At 37.8% G+C, this 26246-nt stretch overlaps 1 protein-coding gene across 13 annotated transcripts in view; it reads left to right on the forward strand.

The window, feature by feature from the left end:
• The window catches only part of FHOD3 (formin homology 2 domain containing 3), a 369110-nt gene that overhangs the window by 253067 nt on the left and 89797 nt on the right, over positions 1-26246 (forward strand). For 5 of the 13 annotated variants that reach the window (XM_085220515.1, XM_085220513.1, XM_010708572.3 and 2 more), the window contains exons 9-13: positions 3838-3981; positions 5958-6196; positions 7502-7588; positions 21587-21688; positions 23896-24273. In XM_085220515.1, the coding sequence (XP_085076641.1) occupies positions 3838-3981; positions 5958-6196; positions 7502-7588; positions 21587-21688; positions 23896-24273 (950 nt within the window). The remainder of the gene's footprint in view (positions 1-3837; positions 3982-5957; positions 6197-7501; positions 7589-21586; positions 21689-23895; positions 24274-26246) is intronic. The other 8 variants (XM_010708582.4, XM_085220520.1, XM_010708581.3 and 5 more) reach the window with 5 other exon arrangements.

Here is a 26246-nt window from a genome sequence, read left to right on the forward strand (position 1 = left end):
AAATTACTGTTAATATTTCTTTTAACTTTATTTAATACTAAGTTTGTTCCCTCATAATACACAGTATCTTTTTTTAAATTGGTAAATAAAATTACATATTACTCACCATGTAAAAATTAATATGTTTTAGTATAATATATATAAAAACTGAATGTTTTTTTTTAACAGATCCATTGCAAGACTGGAATTTAAATACCAGCTTCCAGTCCAGTGTAACCACTGGGAGCTTAGTGTGCCACCCACCAGTAGTCCAGCAGCTGCAGCTAAAAAAGTACTGTCATGGGCCAGTGTGGTGTGAACGCAGCAGCTGGCACATTTTTTCAGTGATCTGCCTTAAGGACATCGTAGCTGCCACACTGGAACACTGATATTCTTACATCCTGTGTCCAACATTGGCGGCAGCAGCATGTTTTAGAAGTTGTGGTTCTTGGGTAGACAAATGCAAGATAGATGCTTCTTATCCCAAAGCAACTGAAAACTTGGCTAATGCCCTTAAGTGTTTATTTATTAGGTAGATTTACTATGTTTTTCACCATAGCATGTAAGATTTAGATTATTTAGATATCTCTCTATATAGTATGTGGGTGCTCTACTGAAACCCAATCTGTTGGATGTTTAGTAACCAGAGCAGTACTTTTATGTTATTTACACTTCCACACAAAGTTTGCACACCAAACACATTTAGCTGGACTTTCTGATGTCTGTATTCTGTCTGCACCACTGCTTTATACTGTGACTGTTTCATAAATGACAAAACATACTAATTAACTTTGCTGCCCAGTATCAACCAGGGGTACCTATTTTAAAAATCATGAAGAGAGCCTTTCAGTCTGAAGCTAGGAATAGGTTAGCACTAATTTCTGTCTTTGTTAAGAAACATAACTGAGGTCATGCAAACGTAAGATTATTTTACTACTACCGCTTTTGTATGTCATCTGATAGGATTTATCATCTTGGAAAATATTTGTCTTGTAATCCTTTTTTTACTAACTATACAACTTAGTTTCTTCCCTTTCTTTCTATTAGGACAGTTACAGTTAGTGGTGGGTAAGATGTATTGTTTTCACTTCAGTATAAATGTGGTTAAGAAGAAATATCAAACTCAAAACTCTAGGGTAGGGTTTTGGTTTTTATTTACTTAATCATTACAAAAAGCAGATGCTTGAGAGAGAAGAACTCAAATGCAAATGTTCCCATAAGGACTTGAGAGCGACTTGCACAAGACCACTGCAAACAAATTAAAAATCTTAATTCAAAGATTTTTCCTCAAACTAGAAATGGGTAGAGGCATAGGAATGATTCCTGATATTCAAATTTGTTCTTCTTTGGTAGACCAGGATTCTAGAGAGATTTCAAATGTTTCCTCTAAGCTAGCAATAACAACAAAATTCTGCACACCGAAGAGTGTGTTTTAAACACACTTCTCCAAGGGGCTAGATTTAAATTCTATGGTAGGATTTTAGTTTTCTTAAGGTTCTGTCTTTAGGGCAGAAGGAAGTATCTGGGATACAAATACTGAAGAACTTAACATGGTACTTGGGAAACAGCAAAAAGAGAGATCTGCCCAGTTTAAGACCTCTGCTCTTCTGATTGTGCTGCTGCTTGTCTTCTTTATACAGCCACCAAGAAAATGAGAATCCACTCTTTTAATATCATAAGCCAGTATTAAGCAGTCATGTATTCAGGCACCTCAGTGTTTTAATGAGTATATGTAAGCAGGTCTGCCTGCTCTTTTAGATATCACTTCATACTATGCTTGAAATATGGTCAGCATAACAGTTTGACAATCAAGCCAGCATAGTAGCTGTCTATTTCTTTTGTAAGCAAGAGAACACATCCTTTTATAGAAAAGTATTTCCACATTCACATTAAAGCTACATTGAAGATACATGCTGTCTATTTTCTGTACTGTTCAGGAAAATTTAGTTCCCTCTTCTTCAATGAGTTTTAAACAGAAGCTTCAATACTGTCCTAGATGGGCACTTTTTTTTTTTTTTTTAATTAGAGCTTGAACATATAACCCTAACACTTCACTGGGGTTTTGTGCTAAGCATTCCTCTTACTATTAAATTTACCAGTAATAATCAGACATCAGACAGTAGTTCTGTTGTGACTGAAGAAGGAAATGTTGCTGTGTCATTTATTAAAAACTAAAACGAACAAATAACCTGGCACATTTTTCAGTGCCACATTTTATAGGCTTAAAGGGATGGAGTATGCTAGCTGTCTATTGCTCTCATTATTCATGTAATTCTGTGTAATTTTTCTGAATGTAAAGCTTCTTGGTATAGGGAAATAGTCCAGAGCAGCTGTTCTCTTCTGCATTCTGCTGCTCAGAGCAACTCTGTGAAAGGCATGTTCCAGAAAAACAGTATTGTCACAGCACAGTTCATGCTGTTCCATTCAGGAGAAAATGAAATTCTTTCAGGAGTGTACTTGTTTTTGTTTGTTTTTTTTTTCCCCTGGTCTCTCCCTTTCTCCTCCTTTTTCTCTTCTCTGAGTAAGTTATTTAGCTAATTATATGGTTATGAGAGCAGAAGCTTTTGCAGCATGGGTATCTCTTTAGAGCACTAATCCAGAATAGCTGTGTTGGTTCCTGTGTGTCTCTCCCTTACTTTGCAGAAATGGCTCTGGATAGACTGATTCGTGCAATATAGCAGGTGCCACTCTGCACATAGGTCACACAATATTCAGCAGTTCCTGCTCATGTCAAGCGAGACTCGTTTTTCTGTGTCACACATAAAGAACAGGTAAAAATGAGCACAAGCTGAGCAGAAAACAATAGCAAACCAAAATAGCTAGGTTTTGTATTGACTTTGTTGTCTGCAGGACTATGATGGATGAAGTTCACTTGTGTTCTTGAACACAGTTGTCTGACAACCATGTTATCTTCACTCCAAAGTACAGTGTTGAGTGGCTAGATTCAATCCCTGCACTTCAGTGGCATACATAAAATACATGTTATGCTACAGAAACCACCTTCCATTTCTTCTTAGTTTTCTGAATTCACCAAATGAGAAACAACTGTGGTAGAAGTGCTTTCTTTCTTGAACATAAGGCAGGTGCCATATAAAGTTCTGAGTTCAAAAAGTTTGTTTTCAATCACTATTATTACTGGCTTTCTTTATTTTCTAGTGCGCTAATCCTCCGGTGTCACTGGTATCAATTTACTCCATAATCAGGATTTTGTGAAACTAAACATATTGGAGTTAAGAAGTCAGCATGCTTTTAGTTAATACTTCTAAAGTTGAAAGGGAAGAAAGAAGTCAATACCTCTGTAATATAAAACAATTTGTGGATTTGGGGGAATGACCTCTGCTGCAGGTGTTGAGGACAGCTAGGCGCATGGTGCAGGATGTTTCCTGCTGTCCTGACATCACACAGCTGTGCATTCAAATTTTTCTTCTTAAGGCCGAAGTTACAGGAATCAGTAGGAAATCAGCTTCACTGGTTTTAGCTAAACCATTTTTTTTTCCCTCATTGCTTTTATCCCTGTGTTTGATGCTCGAACATTCTCAGTTCTTCAAATTTGTGCTTGAATGAAGCCAGGAAGAATCCAACTGTGTATTTTAAAGACGCACATTTTCCATATTTTTTTTGTATGAAATAACAACATTGATTTGTTTTTCCAGTTATTCATTTTCCTACACAGTGCACGGAGTTGTTTGTTAAAAGCTGTGCCACTTGTTTTATATTTTTTAGCGGTGTCTCTAATCCCACATCATGGTTTTGGTTTATTGAAATCATACATAGCACCACTTGCCACCCGCTTTTAAAAACCTTTGTTTAATTCTTTTCAAAACAAGCAGATCTAAATGTTTTCCCTTTGATTCTTAGACACTGTCGGGGTTGCCAGATCAAGACTCTTTCTACGATGTGGTGGACTGTCTCGAAGAGCTGGGCATTGAAGCTATTTCACAGAGACATTTGAACAAGAAAGGAACAGACTTGGACTTAGTTGAACAATTTAACATTTATGAGGTAACATAACATGCCCTGTTTTATACATCTTACAGCTTGTGCAAACTTCAAAGCTGAAAGGAGGGGGGGGGTGTAACCTAGGTGAAATTTGGTTATCTATTTTATTTTAAAAGAAAAACATCTGGTTGCTGGAAGTATTATACACGTTTGTATATGTGACCTGATAAAAGTACATGGCTGCTCAGCTCATAACAATTGCATTTCATACTAGTGCTGGGGCATGCTCCAAGGCAAACCAGCACATTTACTAGCCTCTTTAGAGGCAGTTCTGCCTGCAGTTAAAAGTAGAATTTCTTTCAATATGCAGAAGTATTCAACTCATGAAAAAAAGTTCATCTGAGCTCAGTGCCCCTTGTTCTGCAGCTGAATACCCAGCAAGTCCTTGTTTACGAGTTTACACTGGAGCAGATCCTATACAGTTTGCAGAAATGGAGTAATGAATGACTTCACATTCACCACCTAGGCATAAAATAACCACCGAAATGGTCATGTGCAAGGGTAGGATATCCAGTTTCTTAATTATTAGCCCTAATTTTCAGACTTCAGGAAGTATTGGCAGTGGGGAGGCTTAGGCAGAAATCAATATAATATAAATGTGAATTCATGTTATAGTATTACCAAATGAAATGACTTTATCTTCTCTGTGTCCAGCAAAGAATTTGGTAGCTTTCATTCTCCATTTTTTTCTTGCATTCTTCACCCATCACTAAACTAACTTTAGCAGAGCTACTTTCTACATAGACCAGACTGCAGGAAGAATCAGGCCTCTGGGCTTCAGGGAGCTTCTGCTCTGTGCTTGTTCTTCTTCTGACATGACCTTGGTGCCTGGAGAGATGTTTCACTCAGCTTCTTCCTCTTCACTTCCAGCTGCTCTTGTGCAGCAGTGTTTCCCTTTCTTAAATCTGCTTTCCCAGAGTGCACCCAGAGCGCATTGCTCATAGCCCAACTCTGGCAGTGGTGGATCCCCTTAGGATAAGCTGGAGCTGAGTCTGATGTCCTCTGGAGCAGTGCTGTGCTTTGTTCATCTCTGCTGCCCCTCCACTATGAAAACCTTGCCATATAAGCCCAATACTGTTACGTCTACATACTGCTCCTCTGTTTCCAGCTGATGAACTCACAACTCACAACGTATGTCAGATTTTTCTGTCAAATGTCATTGTCACCATGCTATTTTCAGCATTGTTCTTTCCTGAAATATGCATATGTTCCTCTGGATTTACAGTGCTTCTGAACTGGCAGGAAATACCGAATTTTCCACTGAATGGCATATATGAAAGTAATTATGCTAAAAATTGGGAAGTTCAGCAGAGATGCGTGGTCTCTGTTTTTTTCTTATAATCCATTGTGGTATGAGTTCACAGAAACAGGTTTTGTTAGTGTATGCTTTCTTTTTTTCTCTTTTATTTACTTTCAGGGAGATCTGTAAAAATTGAGATCTTTAAGAATGCGATTACATATGCATCAGCTGATCTCTTTCCTGGCTGAGAATAAATGATGATGCTTTTCTAAAATACTTTCTAAAGCAGTAGGCTATCTTTCACTCAGTCATTTGTAGTTGCATGTTTGAACGGAAGGAAATGTTTAATCAGTCAGTGTATAGGAGTTTTTTCAGTTGATTTCAGCGTAGACAAGAAATTTACCGATGTATTTTAGGAGGAAATAAAGAGAGCTAGGTGTCTAGCACTGCTTGGATTCCTTGTAAATTAAGTCCTAAAAAACAAACAAAAAACCCCAAATCTAACATAAACAAATCTGTTGTTTCAAGTCCTGCAGTGTTCTGTTCAAGATGTCAGTGTAGAATTCTATCAGTTGAGCTGCCACAGTGCACTAATGGATAGATAGCAAATTAGAGGGGTATCTGTAGAAATGATGACTCTAATAGGAATCAATCTTGTTGAGATCAGTAAATTCTTAAAGCCTAGGTGTGAAACCCTATAGGAAACACGTAAGAAACCTTGCCTCTCTTTCCTCCTCAGATGACCCTGAGGCACGAAGATGGCGATGAGACCGCTGACCCCCCTCCCAGTGGGCGCAAGGACAGAAGAAGGGCCAGTCTGGGCAGCAGTGAGCGAAGGGGCCTGGAGCGCCGGCGGAGCCGCAGGCACTCAGTACAGAACGTCAAAAGCACTTTATCAGCACCCGCAAGCCCATGCAGTCAGTCAAACCCCAGCTTCATGTTAGGTCATGGACAGCGCGTGGAAGATCTCAGTGAGAGGTAGGTGTCTGAGCTAAGGGCGGGCCTTCCTTTATTCCTGTTACTTTCTGTTCTCTTTATTGCACTTTATTAATCTGCCAGATTTCCAGCATTTGTTTTCTTTCTGTTTTGATGAATCAAAAAAAAAAAAAAAAAAAAAAAAGAATATTTGAAGTTTAAAAACCACATAGGTGACTTGATTTACCTACATATTCTTTGGTATGTAGGTAAAGATGATTCTTTGACACCATCTGCCCTAAGTAAATGGACCCAAGGTACACGAGGTATTCTTTGGTAGATTTGTATTCAATATATGGACCTAATGGGAGATTGTACAGGTATATAGTCACATTAATGCAGTTACTTGCTCTGTTTATGCTACTGCTAATTGATTTCTTCCCTTTGCAAAAGACATTGCAGCATAAATATTTTCCTTTTCTGTACTAGTGAATGTATCTTATCTTCTGTAATTAACAGAAAAGAGACAGTAATGACTACTTGAGGAGCAGTCTGCAACAGTGAAGTCTGTCAGAGCTAGTGTCACTGCCTATAGCACTGTTGTTTGCTTGGACTATGCATGCTTAGAAAAAATGGGAGCTGCAGATCCCCAGCACGTCTGAATACCACACCTGGAGGGCTGGAATTAATTTTGTCTAAGTAATATGTCTGATCAACTTGCCTCCTTTGATGTCTGTGGAGCGTAGCAAGCTCTTGTAGGCCTTCAGTTATCTAATGTATTCTACATGTCTAAAATTTCAGCTAAGAGGAATAATGCTTTGAAGCTGGCTATTTCTCTTTAAACTATAAAGGGAATCTAGCTGAGTAGTTCACATGAAGATACATTTGCTGCAGGTAACTAAAGGTGGACACATCTGTCTTCCAGTGGCTCAGGGCGCAATTTGCAAAAGAAAAGCATGCTCCATGATGACTGTGTTGATCATAGCATTTGGGAAGTTCTTTGGGGTCCCTGTTGATTAGCACCAAGTGGAAACTTAGAGCCTTAAAACCCCATGTTTCCTATAATGCTGCCCATCTCACAAAGCGAACTGAGTTTAAACTAGAGTTGAATGGTTGCTGTCAATATGAAAACATGAGACTCCAAATAATTCAAATAGCAGTTGAATATTGTATACCACAAAATGGCTTTTTTCTTTTTCTTCTTTTGTATATGTGTTGTTGTTTTCTGTTTTGTGTTTTTTGTTTTTTTGTTTTTGTTTTTTTTTTTGGTGGTGGTGGTGGTGGTTTGTTTTTGTTCTGTGTTTTTTTTTTTTCCATTTGGCAACATATTCGTATTTTTCCATCCCATCCTATTGGCTGGGTGTTTAGTGAGCTGGAGGCCAAGAACCACGTGGTCTTACAGACAGATGACAAGGATGACAGTGCTTCTGAGGCTGAGTTTAAAGCATCTTCAGTGTGAGTACAGCTGGGAGCTTCAGCTGCTCTGCGTGGAAAGCCTTGTGCATGATCTTGGGCACCATTTTAGGACTTACTAAAGTGACCGGGAATCTGCATCAATGTAGAGCAGATGCAGTTGATTTGCTAAACTGGTGAATTTGGATTAAAAATGAACTGCTTTAATCCTAAGAAAATTGTTGACTCTCTTGCTGTATTTAAGCAAGTCATGCAAGACAGCAGCTTCTACTAATATATTTTTTCAGTGTTTGCTTACTAGTTTTATTTTGCAGTCTTTCATTATTCCTAATGAATTAATGCTTGAGCTGATGTTTAGTAGCAAGCTAGTAGATTACTTGATAGATGAGTTTTATAAGTTCTTTGAAATATTTTTTGACCAGTATAGCATAATTTCAATAACTATCTTTCTTTTCTGAAAAAATAGCCATTTCTATTCCATATCCTCCTTGAAGTTGATAATAAAGTATAATTTTGAGTTTAAATCCAATAAATAAATCTTCATTTAAACATTTACAGATATGTATTCATGTAAATGTTCAAGTTTAATTTCATGTTGAAATTGTCCCACCAAATAATTTATTTTCCCTATTGGAAACTTATATTTCCCTATTGGCCCTGTGGTCTGTAAAGACCACAGAATGTATTTTTGTGCCCAAAGATACAAGTTCTATGCCCAGTGAAATTTTCTAAGTTGCTGTGACAGGAAGCTAGTCAGCTGTCCACGTTGACTCCTCTGTATATCCTACTGGCTTTCTGATAAATTAACTTTTCAGGAAAACTGTTTCTGTCCTTCACATTTTTCATCTTTTTGCCTAGCCAAATCCATAACTGTGGTAGAAAGAGTAAGACCAGCCTTTGTTCTTTGCCATATCTCACCGAATCTCTCAACTTTCATTGAAGTAGTGTAGGTAAATGAAGCAGTCTCTACATCTGATAGCTAAAGTGGAACAAAAAAAAAAAAAAGAAAAAGAAAGTGACTCATTCAAAATTTTTGCACATTTCTAAAGTTTGAATTAACCCTAAGTTGAAAGACATTTTTATCTCTGTGATGTTCCTATTAGAATTAAGTTTTCAAACTTGAGCGCCTGGTCTATGAAGCAATATTTTTATCAATTTAAAGGATTTTAATGGAGCATCATATGTTTAGGCCTTACTACAACTTATAATGAAATTTTAAAATTTTTTGTTAAAGTATGATGCCTTATGATTCTTTCAAAAGAAATATTCTTGTGCCCCTTGTGCTTTCATCACTGATGTTATAGAGATAAATATGTAAAAATAGATAAAAATTATTTATTACCTTCAACAACCATAAATATGGTTCATGCAGGAAAGATCTGTCTTTTGCCACTGACTTTCTCTTGGTTCATAACTACAGTCTCTCTCAAGGAAGGAAAAAAGTTTGCAGTAAGGTTTTGCAGTGCTGTATTTACAGAAGTAGATTCTTCAAAAGGGGTTTCAGTCTCTCTGCTCATTCACTACGTTTTCTTTACCAGTAGGAAACTGGTGAAAAGATTATAAAATTTGTGAAAATGTTACTGTGTTGCTCCTAAACTGTCTGTGTGGTTGCAGATTTCAGTGTCTGTTTTTACTGTGGATTAACACCGTCAAGTTCAGTGGAATTACTTCTTTTGGTCTTAATTAGAGATTAAAATCGTACTTCTATGCTGTTTAGACAATATCCTTGGTTATTTTTGGACTTCACTACCAAAATCAGGAGAAGGTTCAAGATCCTCCTCGGATTCTTGTTCCCACAGTATTCATGTTTCATTTCTTTCTAACTGTGTTGGCTGGTTTGGCAGTTACTTTGCTTTTGTTTACCACATCAAACAGGTTGTCCACAGTCATCTGCTTTGTGTCAACCGATAAGTCTTCCAAAAAAGAGAAAAACCCATGGTGCCGGTAAAACAAAAAGGACAGTATTGGCCAAATTCTCTTCTGTCTTACAATACTCTATACCCAGAAAAGTTGTCTGAAATTAATGAAGTTGCTCTGATTTACGCCAGGCTAATTGAGAGCAGACTTCGGGTTCTGAGCTGGGAAAAGTTGACCGTAAATGCTAAGGGCAAGCAAAACGAAAACTTGCAGGCCTTTTTCATCCATTTGGAAACCTTCTGCTAAAGTAAATACATTGATTTTTGGCTTGTGGTTCAAAAAATAAAATAAAAGCCCAAATCTGCTTTGTGTTAAAATCATTTTCATGGAGAGTGAAACTCAGCCTAATGTGTTTGTTACAAAATAAATAAATAAGTTGATAACAACTACTTAAATAAGAAATGCTGGAGGTTGTGATGTGTAGCTGCTACGGCATACTTCATATGCTTCACCAATAGGTTTGCTTTCCTCAAAACTCCTTTCTTTTACTGTGATGACATAGGGCATCAACAGGCCTGAGGGGAATATCTGAATATCTGTCTTCTTAACAACTGGCACTTTAAGTGCTTTGCTGAGGGCACCTCCTAAGGTTTTCTGTCCCAGTTGAAGTTCAGTTCTCTCAATCTGTGGTCTAGCATTCTGTTACTTAAGTGGTAGAGTTTTAAACAAATTTTTTCGTGTTTGTTTTGTGTGAGGGTGTTTTGTTTTTAAAGTAAAGCTAGCTTTTTCCAGCCACACAATGCATGTGTTAGGAGTGCCATGGAACTTAGACTAGATTGCTGTTGCTTCTAGGTAGAAATCTTAAAATGTGAATTTCTTTCGGTCTCACTGTGTCTGGCTTCAAGAGAGTAGAAAACAGATAGTTTGGAACTTCTCAGTGCTGTTTTCATGGAATAGGTGTTTTACTAAAGCATACATACAGACCAGAAACAATTCTTTATACCAATTTCTTCTGAATGAGCCAGCTTCTTCTTTTGTTCTGCATTTCCCTTCGGACTGCACAGAGACCATCTCTGTCTTTCCTCCTTCATGTCCCACATGAGCTGAGTCAGCCAGCTGAGCCAGCTTCTATGGGATTTACCATGAGAGCTCTTAGCAGAATTTGAGTGAATAGCTCTCAAAGTTGTGTGGAATTTGTTATATTCAAAGACTCTGTGGTTTTTAAAGTTGCAAATAGCTAGGATTAGGTATTCACCACATTTTGCCATATTTTCTGCTTCTTTTTTTATTATTATTTTTATTTTTTATTTTTTTCCACATAGTTTGATTCATTTTACATCATCAAAAACTGGAAGAAAAAAAAAAAACAGAACTGCTACTATACATATTTCTCTGAAGGCTACCAAGCTTTTGGTAGGACTCTCATATTGGTATTGCTGTGCTTGGAACCTAGCATGCAGAATATCTGATTGCCATCTTAACTCATCAGAGTGGAGCCTGCACCCTGATAGGGCACCAGTAACTACTTTTTGCAAGCTTTGTTTAGACCTAAAAGGCTAAAAAGGTGTAAGAAAGAGCAAATGTGTGGGTCCACCTGAGGCTTCCAGATTTTCAATTAGAAAAAATTTGGCCTTCAGAAGACCAGGTTTGCTGGTAGCAGTGTTAGGGTCTTGCCTGGAAGGCTGTAATGACTCTTCCACCTTCAGCAAGTTTGCTGATGATACGAAGTTGGGAGGATTGGCTGACATGCCTGAAGGCTGTGCTGCCATTCAGCGAGACCTGGACAGGCTGGAGAGCTGCGCAGTAAGAAACCGGATGAGGTTCAACAAAAGCAAGTGTAGGGTCTTACACCTAGGGAGGAATAATTGCATGCACCAATACAGGCTGGGGGATGAGCTGCTGGAGAGGAGCTCTGCAGAGAGGGACCTGGGCATCCTGGTGGACGACAGGTTGGCCATGAGCCAGCAGTGTGCCCTTGTGGACAAAAAGGCCAATGGCATTCTGGGGTGCATTAAGAAGAGCGTGTCCAGCAGGTCGAGGGAGGTGATCCTCCCCCTCTACTCTGCCCTGGTAAGGCCTCATCTGGAGTACTGTGTCCAGTTCTGGGCTCCCCAGTTCAAAAAAGACAGGGATCTCTTGGAAAGAGTCCAGCGGAGGGCCACAAAGATGGTGAAGGGCCTGGAGCATCTCCCCTATGAAGAAAGGCTAAGTGAACTGGGTCTGTTTAGCCTTGAGAAAAGACGACTGAGAGGGGACCTGATCCAGGTTTATAAATATCTGTGGTGTGGCGGCCATAGTGGTGAGGCCAGTCTCTTTTCAGTGGTACGTGGAGACAGGACGAGGGGAAACGGACATAAGCTGCAGCATAGGAAGTTTTGCACGAATGTGCGTAAGAACTTCTTCACGGTGAGGGTGACGGAGCACTGGAACAGGCTGCCCAGGGAGGTTGTGGAGTCTCCTTCTCTGGAGATATTCAAGTCTCCCCTGGACGCCCACCTGTGCGACCTGGTGTAGGGAACCTGCTTTGGCAGGGGGGTCTCGATGATCTCTAGAGGTCCCTTCCAATCCCTACAATTCTGTGATTCTGTGATTCTGTGATTCCTCTGAACATAGAGTAGTGCAGGGAATTCCAGAGTTTCCTGCATATTTCTGGGCTAGTTTGACATGGCACTGTTGCACAGTGCACGCTGAGCTCAAGACTTTCACACCCTTTATATTCCCAGAGAAAATTGGAAAATTGTTGTCTAAACAAAGAAAAACTGTGCTGAGAAGTCATAAGGATCTGTTTGTCAGAAAATACATGCCTCTGATGCTTGAAGATTGCTAAGATTCAGGAAAAGATCTTGATGTTATTTTGGTTTTGCCAGAAAACAATGAACATAGCTGAGCTAAAACATTTTTACTGCTTAGCTTTGGATTCCTGCAGTTTTTAACCAACTACTCAGATCTTTGTTTGACTGTTATGTCTGTTAACTGATTATTTAATTTGCTTGATATAAACCCAGGCCTGCAGGGATAGTTTGTCCAAAATTCAGCTGAGACTTCTTATTTGTTTTTAAGTGATTTTCTGTCTTCTAACAATGTAAACCATAGCTAATTTCTTATTTTCTGTAACATTTACCGTGGCAGAATTCTAGTTTTTGTCATGAAGTTTCAAGTTCTGGTGATTCTGCTTCACAATGTGAAGTGTTTGATTATGTAAATACAGATGACTGTGAGTTGAAGTTCTGAGTATAGTGATTGGTAGGTTTTTTGTGTGTGTGGTTTTGTTTTTTTAAGGATATGTAAATACTACATTTCTTACAGTCATTATCCATCAGAAACACAGATATATATGATATAGCAAAATAGGAAGATTTTATGTTACCCTTTAATGGAGGACTTGGGTTCTGATGAAGATATTAAAGGCTAGAAGAGAAAATTAAAAAAAAAAATTAATTGATTTAATAAAAGGAAGCAAATGTATGTTTTCTTAGACACTTGTCTTCAATTCCTGTTTTTTGATATTTGAGCAACTGAGGCACAAATCTAGACAAAGAAGACATCCCCAGGATGAAAATGCAGTCATGGGCATGAATAGGCTAAGCATCTTTTTAATACATACGTGTGTGTAATCTGAGCTACCTAGTACTAGCAGTGGCTTTGAAATAGGATGACATATCATTAGTTATGATAGAGATGTTAACTTTTTCACATTTTTAATTAGAACAAGGTAAAATGGAAATGGTTTGTAAAGCAGTGCTTTTGGATATAGGCCTTTCCTATGAGGAAAGGCTGAGGGATCTGGGCTTGTTAAGCTTGGAGAAGAGAAGTCTCCGGGGAGACCTCATTGCGGCCTTCCAGTACTTGAAGGGAGTGCTTAACAGGAGGGGATATGACTGTTTACATGGGTGGATAGTGATAAGACAAGGGGGAATGGTTTAAACTAAGACAGGGGAGGTTTAGGTTAGATACTGGGAGGAAGTTTTTCACATAGAGGGTGGTGATGCACTGGAACAGGCTGCCCAAGGAGGTTGTGGATGCCCCATCCCTGGAGGCATTCAAGGCCAGGCTGGATGTGGCTCTGGGCAGCCTGGTCTGGTGGTTGGCGACCCTGCACATAGCTGGGGGTTGAAACTGGATGATCATTGTGGTCCTTTTCAACCCAGGCCATTCTGTGATTCTATGATTGTGTGATTTATGCATCAGATCGAAAAGACTGGTAAGGTAGCATCTGCTCACAGCATCTGACAGAAAGGACATGGAGATGCTGGAGCAAGTCCAAAGAAGGGCAAGGCTTGTGAAGGACTTGGAGCATATGCCCTATGAGGAGAGACTAAAGGAACTGGGGATCTCCAGTCTGGGGAAAAGGAATCTGAGGGGAGACTTTATTGCTCTGTTCAAATACCTGAAAGGTGCTTACAGTGTGAGCAGGGTTGGTCTCTTCTCACTGGTGACAGGTGACAGGATGAGGGGAAGTGGCCTCAAGTTGTGCCAGGGTAAGCTTAGGTTGGATATCAGGAAAAACTTCTTTACAGTAAGGGTTGTTAAGCACTGGAATAGGCTCCCCAGGGAGGTGGTTGAGTCACCATCCCTGGATCTGTTTAAAAATTGTTTGGATGTGGTGCTGTGGGACATGATTTAGCAGAGGGTTGTTAGAGCTAGGGTAGTATGGTTAGGCTGTGGTTGGGCTCGATGATTTTTAAGGTCTTTTCCAACCTGAGTGGTTCTATGATTCTATGATTCTGACCTTTATCAGCCTTTGACAACAACAGCATACAAAAAACTATTCTGTTGAGGCAATGCTAGTTTTAGGTTTGAAAAGGGAGCCCATACTCCTCTCATTCAGGTACACGATTATGTACAGAATCCAGTTAGCAGTGCTGGATTTTGTTGTAGAAGCAATGGTAGATTTTTCCAGTTTGAATTTAAAGAGTAATGAAAAAACAGTGAAACTTAAGTGAGGTTATGTCTGCAAGTGCAGCATAACTTAAGTCTTTTCTTTTTTTCACTGCACATTTAGCTTTAAGAAAATACCTGAGGAAACATAATGCTGAATCAAGATTTGAATCTGTACTTGTGGGGGTCCGTGGTGGTGTTCTGACTGACTGGCATATGTGTTTCAGAGAGTTTACCTCCCCAGTATGTTCCCAGTATTTGTAAACGTGACTCTCTAATGCCAGGGAAGTATTTTAACCATACGATGTGATGGTAGGAAAAAAAAAGACAACGATTTGGCTGGATTCCATTTCCAGAATCCTCCCTTTGAAGTAAGGGGCAGTAACAGTGACCTCAAGGCGTCAACCAATATGCAGTTCCAAGCTCTGAAAACACTATTTCTTCTCCCTTCCTGTATATGTTTCAGTATTTATTGCTTCTAAAACCTCTCTTCATCAGGATTTTGTTTCTTTACCTCTACTACTCATACAGACATAAAAACAGCAGTGCTGTTTGGTGATCAGAGAGCTGTGAGTCTTGAAGTCTTTGCACAGCCTTGTCAGTATCTTAAGCAAGACTTCGTTGTCCTGCTCTGCTTTGATATGTCCTATATAAGCAAACTGTAGCAATGAATAAAGTGTGAAGACATTACCTACATTTTTAGGTGTGAAAAGTTCTTACTGAACACATTTTGGGAATAAGAAAATAACAGGAATCTAAAGATAAAGAGCAGCATAATATGAAGGCATGGAGAACATATGTACTTTACATTACTTGTAATTTCCAAAACTTTTTTTCTGATAAGTTCTTTATTTAGGGCAGAAATACTAAGAGAAGTTCCTTTTTAACAACTATAATTATGCACTTGAGTTTTTTTCTCATGCAAAATGCCAGATTTTTAGGTTTTTCAAGTAATTTGTTTTCCATATCATTTCATGTGTTTTCATCTTCATGTAGTTGCACAAATTGCAGTGATCTGTCATGTGGAAGAGTGGAATGGGAACTGGGGGCTTAATAGGTGATTTCTTTCAGTTTTGGTGGAGGAGGAAAGTACTTGTTTCTTACAAAATAAGGAATTACAGATTTCAGTTATCATTGCTTTCAGCTTTCGTGAAAGACTGTGTTGTGACAGCTAGCATCCAAGAAAGGAAGAAGCTGCAGAAGTGTACCAAAGCGTTTGTTTTATGAGGAATTAAGAATTTATCTATCAATTGTGCTGTCTAACCAGTGGAAGTGGAATTCCACTCATAAATTGAGGACAGTGGCAAGCAATTGCAAAAGAAAATCACATCCACTGTGACTTAAAAAGACTTTTCTTTGATGGAACGTTTTTCATTTTCTGTTTGTTCACCTGTAGGGAGTTCAGAGAAGCAGTTCTGTTCAAGAGGTAATGCGGATCAGAGGTTTGAAGTGGGAGGGACGTGAAAGAAAAACTGTACTACTGAGTTCAGCTGTACAATTTTTCTCTTATAATAATATTGTAGAATGGCTAATGGTCACTTTTCCTTAGCTAAATGTGGCCTCTATTCCTAGTTAGTAGCAGCTTCTCTAAAAGGCAGTGAAAGTTTAAATGGAAGTAATTTAAAGAAGCTAAACTGAAAAGCACTTGACTTAAATATAAAGAGAAAGAAAGAGAGAAAATTCCTAATTAGCAATTAACTGCACATTGGGTGATTTTCAGGGAGTGTGGGAATAATGGCCAATAGCTCTACAATTCCCCAGTCCTTTATTTTCTGGGTCACTTCATAACTTAAAGGCCTTTTTCTTCACTGAAGTACAGCGTTCCGTTCTTGACAATTTCAATATGGGTGGTCTAAAAAGGCTCAGAAGTACACTAACATCCTTGTCTAACGACCTGAAAAATTTTGAAGGAAATATTTAGTAAGACTTTAGCAAAGGTTAAATGAGCCCTACATGAACTGGAATCATATACCATAGTAAGATTTTTTTTAATGCGCTGTTATCTCATTTTTTAAGTTATATATGCATTGTATGTGCAGACCAAAAAGTTAATAGTTTAAATATGACAATACCATCCTTTTTCATTTTGTTCTCTATTCAAATATTAGTTGTCAAATTCTTCCACACTGAATTTAAATGATTTAAAGCATATATTTTAATTTTTAAAAGTTTCCAGTGATACCACGCATATTAGAATATGTTTTTGTGCTCATGCTTCTTTTCTGGCTTTGTTTCTTTTCCTTCAGCACAGTCTTATCCTTTCCTTTTTTTCTGTAGCTATGTCTTTGTTTTTAAGAATCAAAATAAAATAAAAAGATTGAAAGACTGCAAGTTAGAACATCCAAAGTTTGAGTGTCTTCAAGCTGCATTCATCAACTATAAAGAAATGTGTTATGGGGGAGACTAGAGGTGAACTCTTGTACAAGGTAACTAGTAATTGACTGGGTGATCTTGTATACATTGCTCAAGTACATGGCAGACAGATCGGTTCATAGATTTCGAAAATCATAGTTCACAACGGAAGGTACTCATTTGTAATTTTGTGAAGAAGAAATACGTTTGGATTGTTAAGTGTCTGTGTGTTAGGTAAGATGTCGAGCATCTCGTGCACTTTGCCTCTGCCTTCTGATAAGTTGCAGATTGGTCCCAAGATCATGATTTCCTTTCATCAGTCTGCGTTCATTAGCATTTATACCTGTGCATAACTTCAGGCAACTATTTAAAGTCAGCAGGATGAATTTGATTGGTACTCTATTTTTTTTTTTTTTTTTTTTTACATTTAAAAAAAAAAAAAGAAAGAAAAAAAAAGCTAATTCATTAGTTTTAAAGTCTTTGCTTAGATTTCATTTTGATGTCTCAATGATTCTTTATCCGTAAACTGCACTTTTATAGTCTTTTTGAACATGTATTTTGAAGGGCTATAAATGCTTTGTTCAATCACATTCAAACAGTTCCCTAGTAGATGTTTGTTAGTTGCCATGGCTGATGATACAGTTTATAAAGATTTGTGGGATTCTGGGTTTTTGTTTGTTTGGTGGGGCTGAGAACCTGTAGCAGCGATCCATTTGAAGATGAGAATAAACATAGTGAATGATTGTTAAATCTGTTTTCGCTGCAAAGCTTTTGTTTAAGCATTTCTAATCTGGTACTGTTGTCCCGGAACTGAAATAATCCAATAATAGCCTTAACATTAGCTGAATATATCAGGTCCTTCAGCATTAGCTGAAGCCCTTCATCACTGTCTCAGGAAAAATATTTGCCTTGAGTTGGAGCAGGATAAATTGCTCTGTGCTACTGAAAAATGTGCTGGTTACTGCAACGTAGCTCAACTGAAAACCTCCCTATGAATCATTTTTCTTCATTTAATTCTATTATTGCACTGACACAGCACTTGCATTTGTATGTGGGAGAGAAAGTGTTTTTCCATACCATCTCTTATTCATTTCACACAAAAAATGAACACAGAATACTTAGGCGCCCAGATGAGTTCCCAAATCTGTCTGCTGTTCTGTTTGAGCATCCCTCAGTTTGACATTCTTTTCTTTACAAGAATGTCATCTGTCTTTTGGTAGTGTTTTCCTGTTCAATAAATATTCAGGTGGATTTTTTTCTTTTCTGTCTTTTGAGAATGATTTAACTAGCAGAATACTGACAAACAACTATCATTTTTGCCTTTGTTGAACGAACCATGCTTAATTCACCAGGTCTTCTGACTGAGCTTGCACACATATATTTTCATTGTGTAAATTTCCCTTGATCAAACTTTGCTTCCTTCTGCTAGCGAGTATGACCATGTCTGTGCATACCACTGGCCACCTGTACTGCAGAAACACAAAAAATCAGCTCATTCCTCTGACTTCCCCAGCTAATTCTCATGAACAAAGAGTTAACTTTAGCAGAAGAAGAGAGTTTTCTAGTCAAAAGTTCTGCTTACTAAGAAGTCAAGGAGACTCCTGGAAATCCTTGGCCTGACAGAAGAATTATCTGACTGCAATTATGGGAATAGTATGTGCAATAATCTATAATAGATAAACTTCCAATAAAATATTCAACTTTGAAACAGTACACATTAGGGATGTGTTTAATGTCTGATTATACTCTATAATAAAAAGTGTGCTACACAGAGCTGTGCATGCAAAGTTTATTTGAAACATGATATTGTCAAGTAATGTTCAAATGGAAAGGCTGTTACAGTTGGTTGGCTCCTTTGGAGTACAGCAAGTCATAATGTCTGAGAAGCAGAGCTCTTGATTTTTGGCTTCTTCAGATGAAACTGCAGATAAAAATCACAGCAGACAGAAGTATTCCCTTCAAGTCACATTATGAACAATTGTGAAGTATCATGAAGGAGGTCAGAGCCTGCACATTTCCTAAAGCTCCATGTAGTTCATATCAGCCCCCAGTTGGAGTACTATTTCTTGTTGTAGACAATTTCAGACAGACTTGAACCGAAACAGATCCTCAAATGTTCTCTCTGAGAAGAGTTTTAAGTTCTTGTGATTGACTTAAAGGTGAAATTATTTCTTGCTTATCCCTTAGCTTTGGCATATGGCTGCACAGCTTATCTGAAAGAAGGGTGTAGTAAAAGGCTCAAGTCCTGTAAATATGGCTTTCTTACATACATTCTGAAGAGTTAGTTATATCTTAATTACGTTTTTAAAGATATGCTAGTGGTTATGGAAAATATGTCATTGGTAGCCTTGAGAACTGAAATACTGTAGTTCAGTTTCCAGGTTTGTCTTCTGAACTGCTGACCAATTCAACTGGGTTTGACAGGAGCATTTCCATTGTGAGTCTTTAAGCCGCTTGGTTTTCAGGGTTGGTTTTTTGTTGTTGTTGTTGTTGTTGTTGTTTTTTCCCCTTCAGAAAACTAGCTTCTCTTCTAAGGTAAGATGCTGTGTATGTTTTGTAACAGGCTATATATCCAAATTTTATAAGGGCTATTATATATAGGCTTAATTTGGGATGGTTTTGTGTTAGCAGTTAAGAAAGTTGAACAAGGATTAGATTTTCCCATTAATGGATTAGAAGGATGCTTTGCAAAGTAATTAGAAACCCCAAGTACTGTATTTTAATTGATTTCTGCTAACCTACTGTATTTATTGTATAGATCTCTAGAAAGTTGTACACTTTTTTACACAGAAGCTCAACATTTTCAAAAACAGATGCCTAAAATGGAATTGAAGTCCTAATTGAGCTTCAAACTTCAGCAGGCTCTGGGGAAATAGACGGCTTGGTAAAAGTAGATTTGGGGCTATAGGTACCAATTCATATCCTTATCTGATAAGTACTGATTTAAAAAAAAACTTTGTATGGTGGGGAAGGGAGCAGCTGTCACTGATGATAAATAAAAGATGTAATATCAAGATTTAGACCATAAGTTCAAGCTTGTAAACATAAGATGCAGAAACAGGATGACAAAGTCTCAAGAAAAATACTAATGATCTTGTGTTCTGAAGTAGTCTTATACTGTGTACCAGCTCTCTTTAGTTCTGGGTATATTTTTCCTTTCCTGTTCTTCTTCAGTTTATGGTAAATATAACATTGATGGTTCCCAGTTCAACTTGTACTGTACAAGATTTTAGTGTATTTATGCTCCTGTCCATAATAGCTTTCACTCAGATAAAAGAATAAAGACCTTTCAAAATTAGGAGCTCCAATGTTTCTAATAAATATTTCAATTATGATTTTGGGCATTTTGAGATGAGTGAGGAAAGTGATGAATTTTACATCAATCTGGAAACTTGACGGGAACTTAAAACAGAGTCGTGACAGGACAGATTTTGTTCATATTTTTAGCAACCACGTTATCAACATTATAGGCTTCATTGTGCTGTTATCAGAAAGCTGTGATCTCACTGAGCTTTGTGAGTGATTTCCTAAATATGATTGCTTGTAGGACTGGCAGATGCAGACATTTTACCCTTCACAGGAGAAAATAGCAAAGCTAGTGTTGATCTACTTGATAGTAAGGAGAACGGACAGTATGGGTCCTCTCTGGTCTCTTTTTCTTCCTTTAAATATGAATACATACTGTGATCTTCTGCAACGTGATTATGATGCTGCAATACCATAGGAACTGTTAAAAACACTTTATAGATTTTTGCCAGAGTACTGGAAAAAGTTCTGAGTACTGCTATTTTCCTGATTGTTATAATACTAACTCCATACAAATGCAACAAAATTTGGATTCACGCTTTGCGTTGTCATGAGGAGTTTGTGATCTCACATTGTAAATATTCCTTATAACATGTAACCATACCAATTCTAAATGGGAAAAAAATCACAAAGCATTCCTTTACAATTAAAGAAAACCAGCTTTCAGGAAAATGCAAGAAATGTATGAGTTTCTTACAAACTTTATTACTGTTCATTTGCTTTATCCTTTGCATGGGACATAAATTAATGGTATTCATTGTTTAAATCAAATGGAGAACTGGATCAGCTGCAAATGCAAAAGAAGTCCAAAGAGAGAATATTTTCTAAATCTTCTGTGGGTCTGTTCATCTGTGGAAGACGACATATAAATGGGAAGGATATGAGGCAGAAAATACAGTCTTTTGTTTTGTTTAATATAGTTTTATTATTACTTATGTGGTTTGTAGGTTATGGAGGCTTTATGCATGACTTAAAATTCTTCTCTGCCAGACTGAGGGCTGAACCAAAGCCTGCTTTGGCAATACTAATGATTTTTTACTGATATAATTCATTTGCTGGCATTCAGTAACTTAAGTATTGCTATGTGCAAATAGCCCTGAACTGATTTGGTCTCTCTCTTATTTCTAACTTAATGGTTCACCCTTCACTTTTCTGTAGTTGAGCTATTGGCTGCTTAACCAGAACGTTTTGTCTGTGTTAATTTTAAGGTGTAATATGCAGTTCCAGTTGTTCAATGTCAACACAGTGTATATTGTCCTTTCAGCCAGATACATCTTAACTACTGAGTCTAACAGTGGTATTGTGGTATTGAAAAATTTCCATTAATGCGTGTGTAGATAGCAAATGGAAAGCCAGGTTAGAAAAAGAAAGAAAGAAACAAAACAAAATAACTATTTTTAATAAGGAAAAAAAAAATGTAAATGGGGGAGAAGATAAAAATTACTGCATTACTGCTACCCTTGTGGCAACACGTATTTAGCATGAAGTTTAGGTTACTGTTTGACTAGTGCCACAACTGCTCCTCTCAACGTTTTCGTTCCATTTCTAACCTCATTGCATTTCTCTTTCTGGAGACTCATGTCATTTTCTCTTCCAACTTTTCTCTTTCCATACCACTGCATGCCTCTTTCCTTGGTGTGACCTCAGAGAGGAGGAGGAGTATGAAGAAGAGGAAGAAGAACAGCCAGTCACAGAACCCAATACTGAGGATGAGGGGGAGGAAGAGACCAGTAGGCAGGTCAAAGCCAGGTACTGGGATTCAGCATCATCCATGCACCTTTTCTCACTCTGACATTAATTCACCACCAAGTGTGTGGCAGTGTCTACCTTTTCACTCACATTCCCAGCTCTCTATTTAAAGCCACCCCTAAGGAAATCTTTTTGCATCCAAAAGCTTTGTCACTGTATGCAACTAAAGGAAATAGGTTTAGTTGTACAGGCTCAGGGCACTATTTGCATTCCCTCGTTTTATTACCAAATGAGTACCAGTCACAAATCATAAGATTTAGCTGACAGAATAATTTCTAAGCATGGTGTAAGTTTATCTTTTAGTTAGAACAATGCTAAAACAAGGCAGTGCATTGCTGAGTTAGGATTCTGCTTGACTTCTTTTCTTCCATATTTTCACAATATAGCCTTATTAGCAATGTCTATAGATAGGAAGAAGGTTGACTTTTTTTAAATGCTGCCTATGATTTATATCAATTTTTCACATTTTTAAATAGGAAAGAACTTCTTAGAGGCAAAGCTGATAGATGTATATAACATTTTATACACACATGCCCATCTGTGTATATATGGCTGTAAACAAACCCCTTATCAAAACAATATTCTCATGTAAAATTTTCCACGTATTTCTGAAGTATATATGGATTTGGAATCTGGCAACTTTATCCTAATAAATTGAAAGAAAGAAAATATGTTTTTTCTTCCAGACAGCCATTTGATTTAGGTTAAATTGTTTGGCTTTGCAGCTCGGCAAATGAGATTGGATTTTTTTTTAAATAAACCACATTCATGCAGACGCTATACAGCGTGGAAGGAAGAAAGGAAACTGTTTAATGTGCAAATTCCAAAGAAAATACTGTACTGTTGTTATTAATATCTTCCAGTCTGCAAATGTAGCCAATGGCTGCCTGAAATTTCAAAATTAAGTGATAATTTCCTCAAATCCTATTCTTAAAAGTCAAAGCTAAGACACAAGTTATTAGTAAATCACATGAAAATAATAAAATGCTGTGAAAAAATGTTGAGCACAAGAGCCATGTGAAGAACATAACGTGTGCTTCGTTTAAAAGACTTCGTTCTTTTAAAATAATAGTCAATTTGAGATAACTGGGTGATATTCCCATGACTTTTTAAATACCACCCTTCACCATCACTGCTGTGGTGTAACAAAAATGATCTGAATCCTTGCCATTTGTTTTAAATCCCATCAGGAAGAGTAGGAAAAACCTAGCTTTAGGGATTCCTGTCATGCACAGCTGGTGAAATAGATGAAGGTTTCCAGATTGCCCACTGTGTTTCAGTTGTGAAAAAATTACTTGGTATATACTTGATTAACTTCATAATATTCTAACATATGTATCACATATTATTTTTTTGTTGTTGCGTATTCTTTCCCAAGCCTCAGATAAGGTCCGTGCCTTGCATGCATGTAGGTGGATTGCAGAGGTGGTCTCAGGAAAAGTTTATCAGCCACTTGCTGAGTGATCTAGCCCAAATCCCTGCACAGTGTTTATGCTTGAGATGCTTGTGAAAACAGATGTCCAGGAGTGCATATCCCATGGTTTTTCACCTGCCTTGCTGATTCTGTTGCTCACCAACACCTACCTTCACCAAAGCAAGGCAGATGCATTTTCACTCTAACACAAACACAGCAATTGATTGGGATGCTAACACTCAGATAAATGCTGATTTGGTTTTGTTTTGTTTTATTTTTATGGGCTTTTTTAGTAAAAAAATGTCCATTCACTGAGGGGAATGGTAATCAGACACCTGTCCTTCAAGAGGCAGTCATGCAGATTGTGTCTTGAAGTATCTGTACTCAATGCAACAGATCATGTGGCATGATGAAACTGTTTTATGCTGCTCTGACTACATTTATAACCTAGCTTGAGTTACTTGAAAATTATTTAGCAAATGGTTATGAAAAAGTTCATGAAAATTTGTTCTGAAGTCTCTGAACTAAATCATTTAGGCTGAGTTGCTTCCATGCCTATGTATTTCCAATCCCAAGAAGATACAAAGATCTGTTTCCTTACTTCTGGGGAAAAAAAAAATAAAAAATAAAAAATAAAAAAAGATGATTATCTACAATTTAGAAGGGGTTATTTTTTGCCTGATCCTCCTAGACTTTTTTTTCTCTTCCAAGTGGTATGATCTGTTGATATCTCTTTTCTCTGTTTCCCTTCTCTTCCCATCCTTTCCCTTCCTACAATATTTTCTTCCTGCAGTGAGGTCCCAGGTGCACAGGAAGCTGTGAAAGAAAAGTTTTCACAGTGTTGTGATTCTTCAGCCACCTCCAGTGCCATTTCTCAAGCTGAGAGGCCTCTCCCCTGCTCTAGAGCAAAGGGCTCTTCTAGCAGCACCTCTTTTGTGCCTGATTCATCTGTCTCTCATCATAATTCTATTCTTTCACCACCGTCTTTACCAGCAGCAGTTTTGCTAAGCTCTTCTCAAAATTCATCAGCATCCATTACTCCAAAGGCATCTCCAACGGTAGAGAAATTGCCTTATGTACCACATACTCCTTTTCACCTCTTCTCATATGACTTTGAAGAGTCTCCAGCATCTGTGAAAGAAAAGGAAGCAGAGATGATGAGGGAAAACAGGTAGATTTTATACAGCTGACATGAATTTTTAGATGAATAACACCTTTCAAGAGTTTTATAGTGGTAATAATGTTGTATTATTTCCAGAACATACTGTATTAGTTTTAGTCATGTAAGCCTGTATTTTGATTTGATTGATATTCTTCCTTTGCCTCTGTTGTTTTCATCTCATCTAGTTCCCACCCTCCTCTGTGCAGCAGTAGATAAATTACATGTGATTTGGGAGATCACATAAAAGAGCATCATTGTGCTCTCATTTAAAACGGTGTAATTTGCAGGCATGGTTTCGTGAAAATTAATGGAGCTTTTAAGATATAAAACTGAGAGTGATTGGATCAGACCTTGGAATTACAGCATCACAGAATTGTAGGGGTTGGAAAGGATCTCTGGAGATACCTAGTCCAACCTCTCTGCTAAAGCAGGCTCCCTAGACTGGGTTGCACAGGAAAGCGAGTTCTCTCTAATTTAGTGGGAGTTATTGTTGCACTAATTGAAATTCCTAGATCTGAGAAAGGATTCTGCACTGTATCAGCGTTTTCAAGTGACAAAGCAGAAGAAAAGTAAACACAATAATTGATAAGAAGGTCTTGTAGCATTTGATTGAAACTGAAGTGAAGCTTTCTGTTAGTGTTTAGAACATAGTGAGTGAGCTCTGAGATTCTCTTGGGGCAACTGAGCTTTGCCTTCTCACTCAGTATGGCCACAGGCAGGGTGTTTTGTGAGTTGAGTATGCTGGAGAGAAGACCTGTGTTAGGTCTGTGCCTACAGGACAGCTCTATCCTGCTTAGCTACACAGCCCTGCACCGGGGTTGTTTCTCTAGTTGGTTTTCTTCTAGGGCAGAATTTCCATGCAGGCAGTCATTTCCCATTCAGCAAAATTCCTTTTGTAGCTTAGAAATATTCATAGCAGCATTTTTTCCCCAAATGACTCCGCACTTCTTGGACTGGCAGCATGGTGTCTGGGATTTGTATTCTAGAACATAAAATTGGGCTTTCACAAAAAAGGAACACATTCTCTAAAGCATTATCTCTTGCAATATTAAAAAACGCTAAGTTAAATTTATTTTGTTTTTAACATGGGCCTTGACAATTAGCAATGCTTTTGTACCCTTGGGAATTGAAATTTTGCATGACTAGATGTGTTTGTTAAATGGAGCAGAAGGAAAACAACCAGTATTTTCAAATAAAATTGCTGAGTTAAGAGGAATTATTGCGTGCTGAGATCCATGGGAGAAGAAGCAGTCCAGAAAGGATAAGGTAAAAGGGAGTCTATTGTATGTTATGAATTGTAATGAAGAAAATGATGGTGCTCTTTCTTCTGAACTGAGTTTTGAATCAATTGGCCTTGTGAAATATTTCACCTACTGTGCATTGTATGCTTTCCAAAAGGAAAAATGGTAATTTGTGTAAAAAGAAATGTTCTAATTTTAACAAATCAAGAATCTCTGTGCCTCCAAGAAATGCTGTTTAAATACAGTGGCTAAAAGGCACGTAAAAGCAACACAACTGCTGTCCCTGCTCAGTACAGAAGCCAGGTTGAAAAAGTTGATACAGGGGACTCTTGGGAGGTGGCCATTCCAAGAGCCCTGGAAGCAATTTCTCTTTGATCAGCAAACTCGCAATGAAATCAAGCAGTTATGTGTGGTTGTTTTTCTTTTTATTTTTTTTCCTTTCTTTCCTTTTTTTTTTTTAGTAGAGGGAATGGCTGGTAGAAATTCCTAAAGCCGTTCTTCCAGAAACATGTAATTTTAACCACGGTGATGATTTTTTACAGACATTGTAAGACATGGCACATAAGCTATGACTGATGATGGGGGAAGGGAGAGAAAATGCTGCCTGCTTTAATTGGAAAGGATGTGTATGCTTTATAATGCAAATGTTCACAAATTGTATATGTCCCTGTTCAGAGGGTACTCAGGAATGCTGTTGTTTGCGTTAATTTTCCTAGGAATTGCTATTGCTGACATGGACTT

The sequence above is a fragment of the Meleagris gallopavo genome, chromosome 3 (assembly GCF_905368555.1).
Source record: "Meleagris gallopavo chromosome 3, MGAL_WU_HG_1.1, whole genome shotgun sequence".
Lineage (NCBI taxonomy): Eukaryota > Metazoa > Chordata > Aves > Galliformes > Phasianidae > Meleagris > Meleagris gallopavo.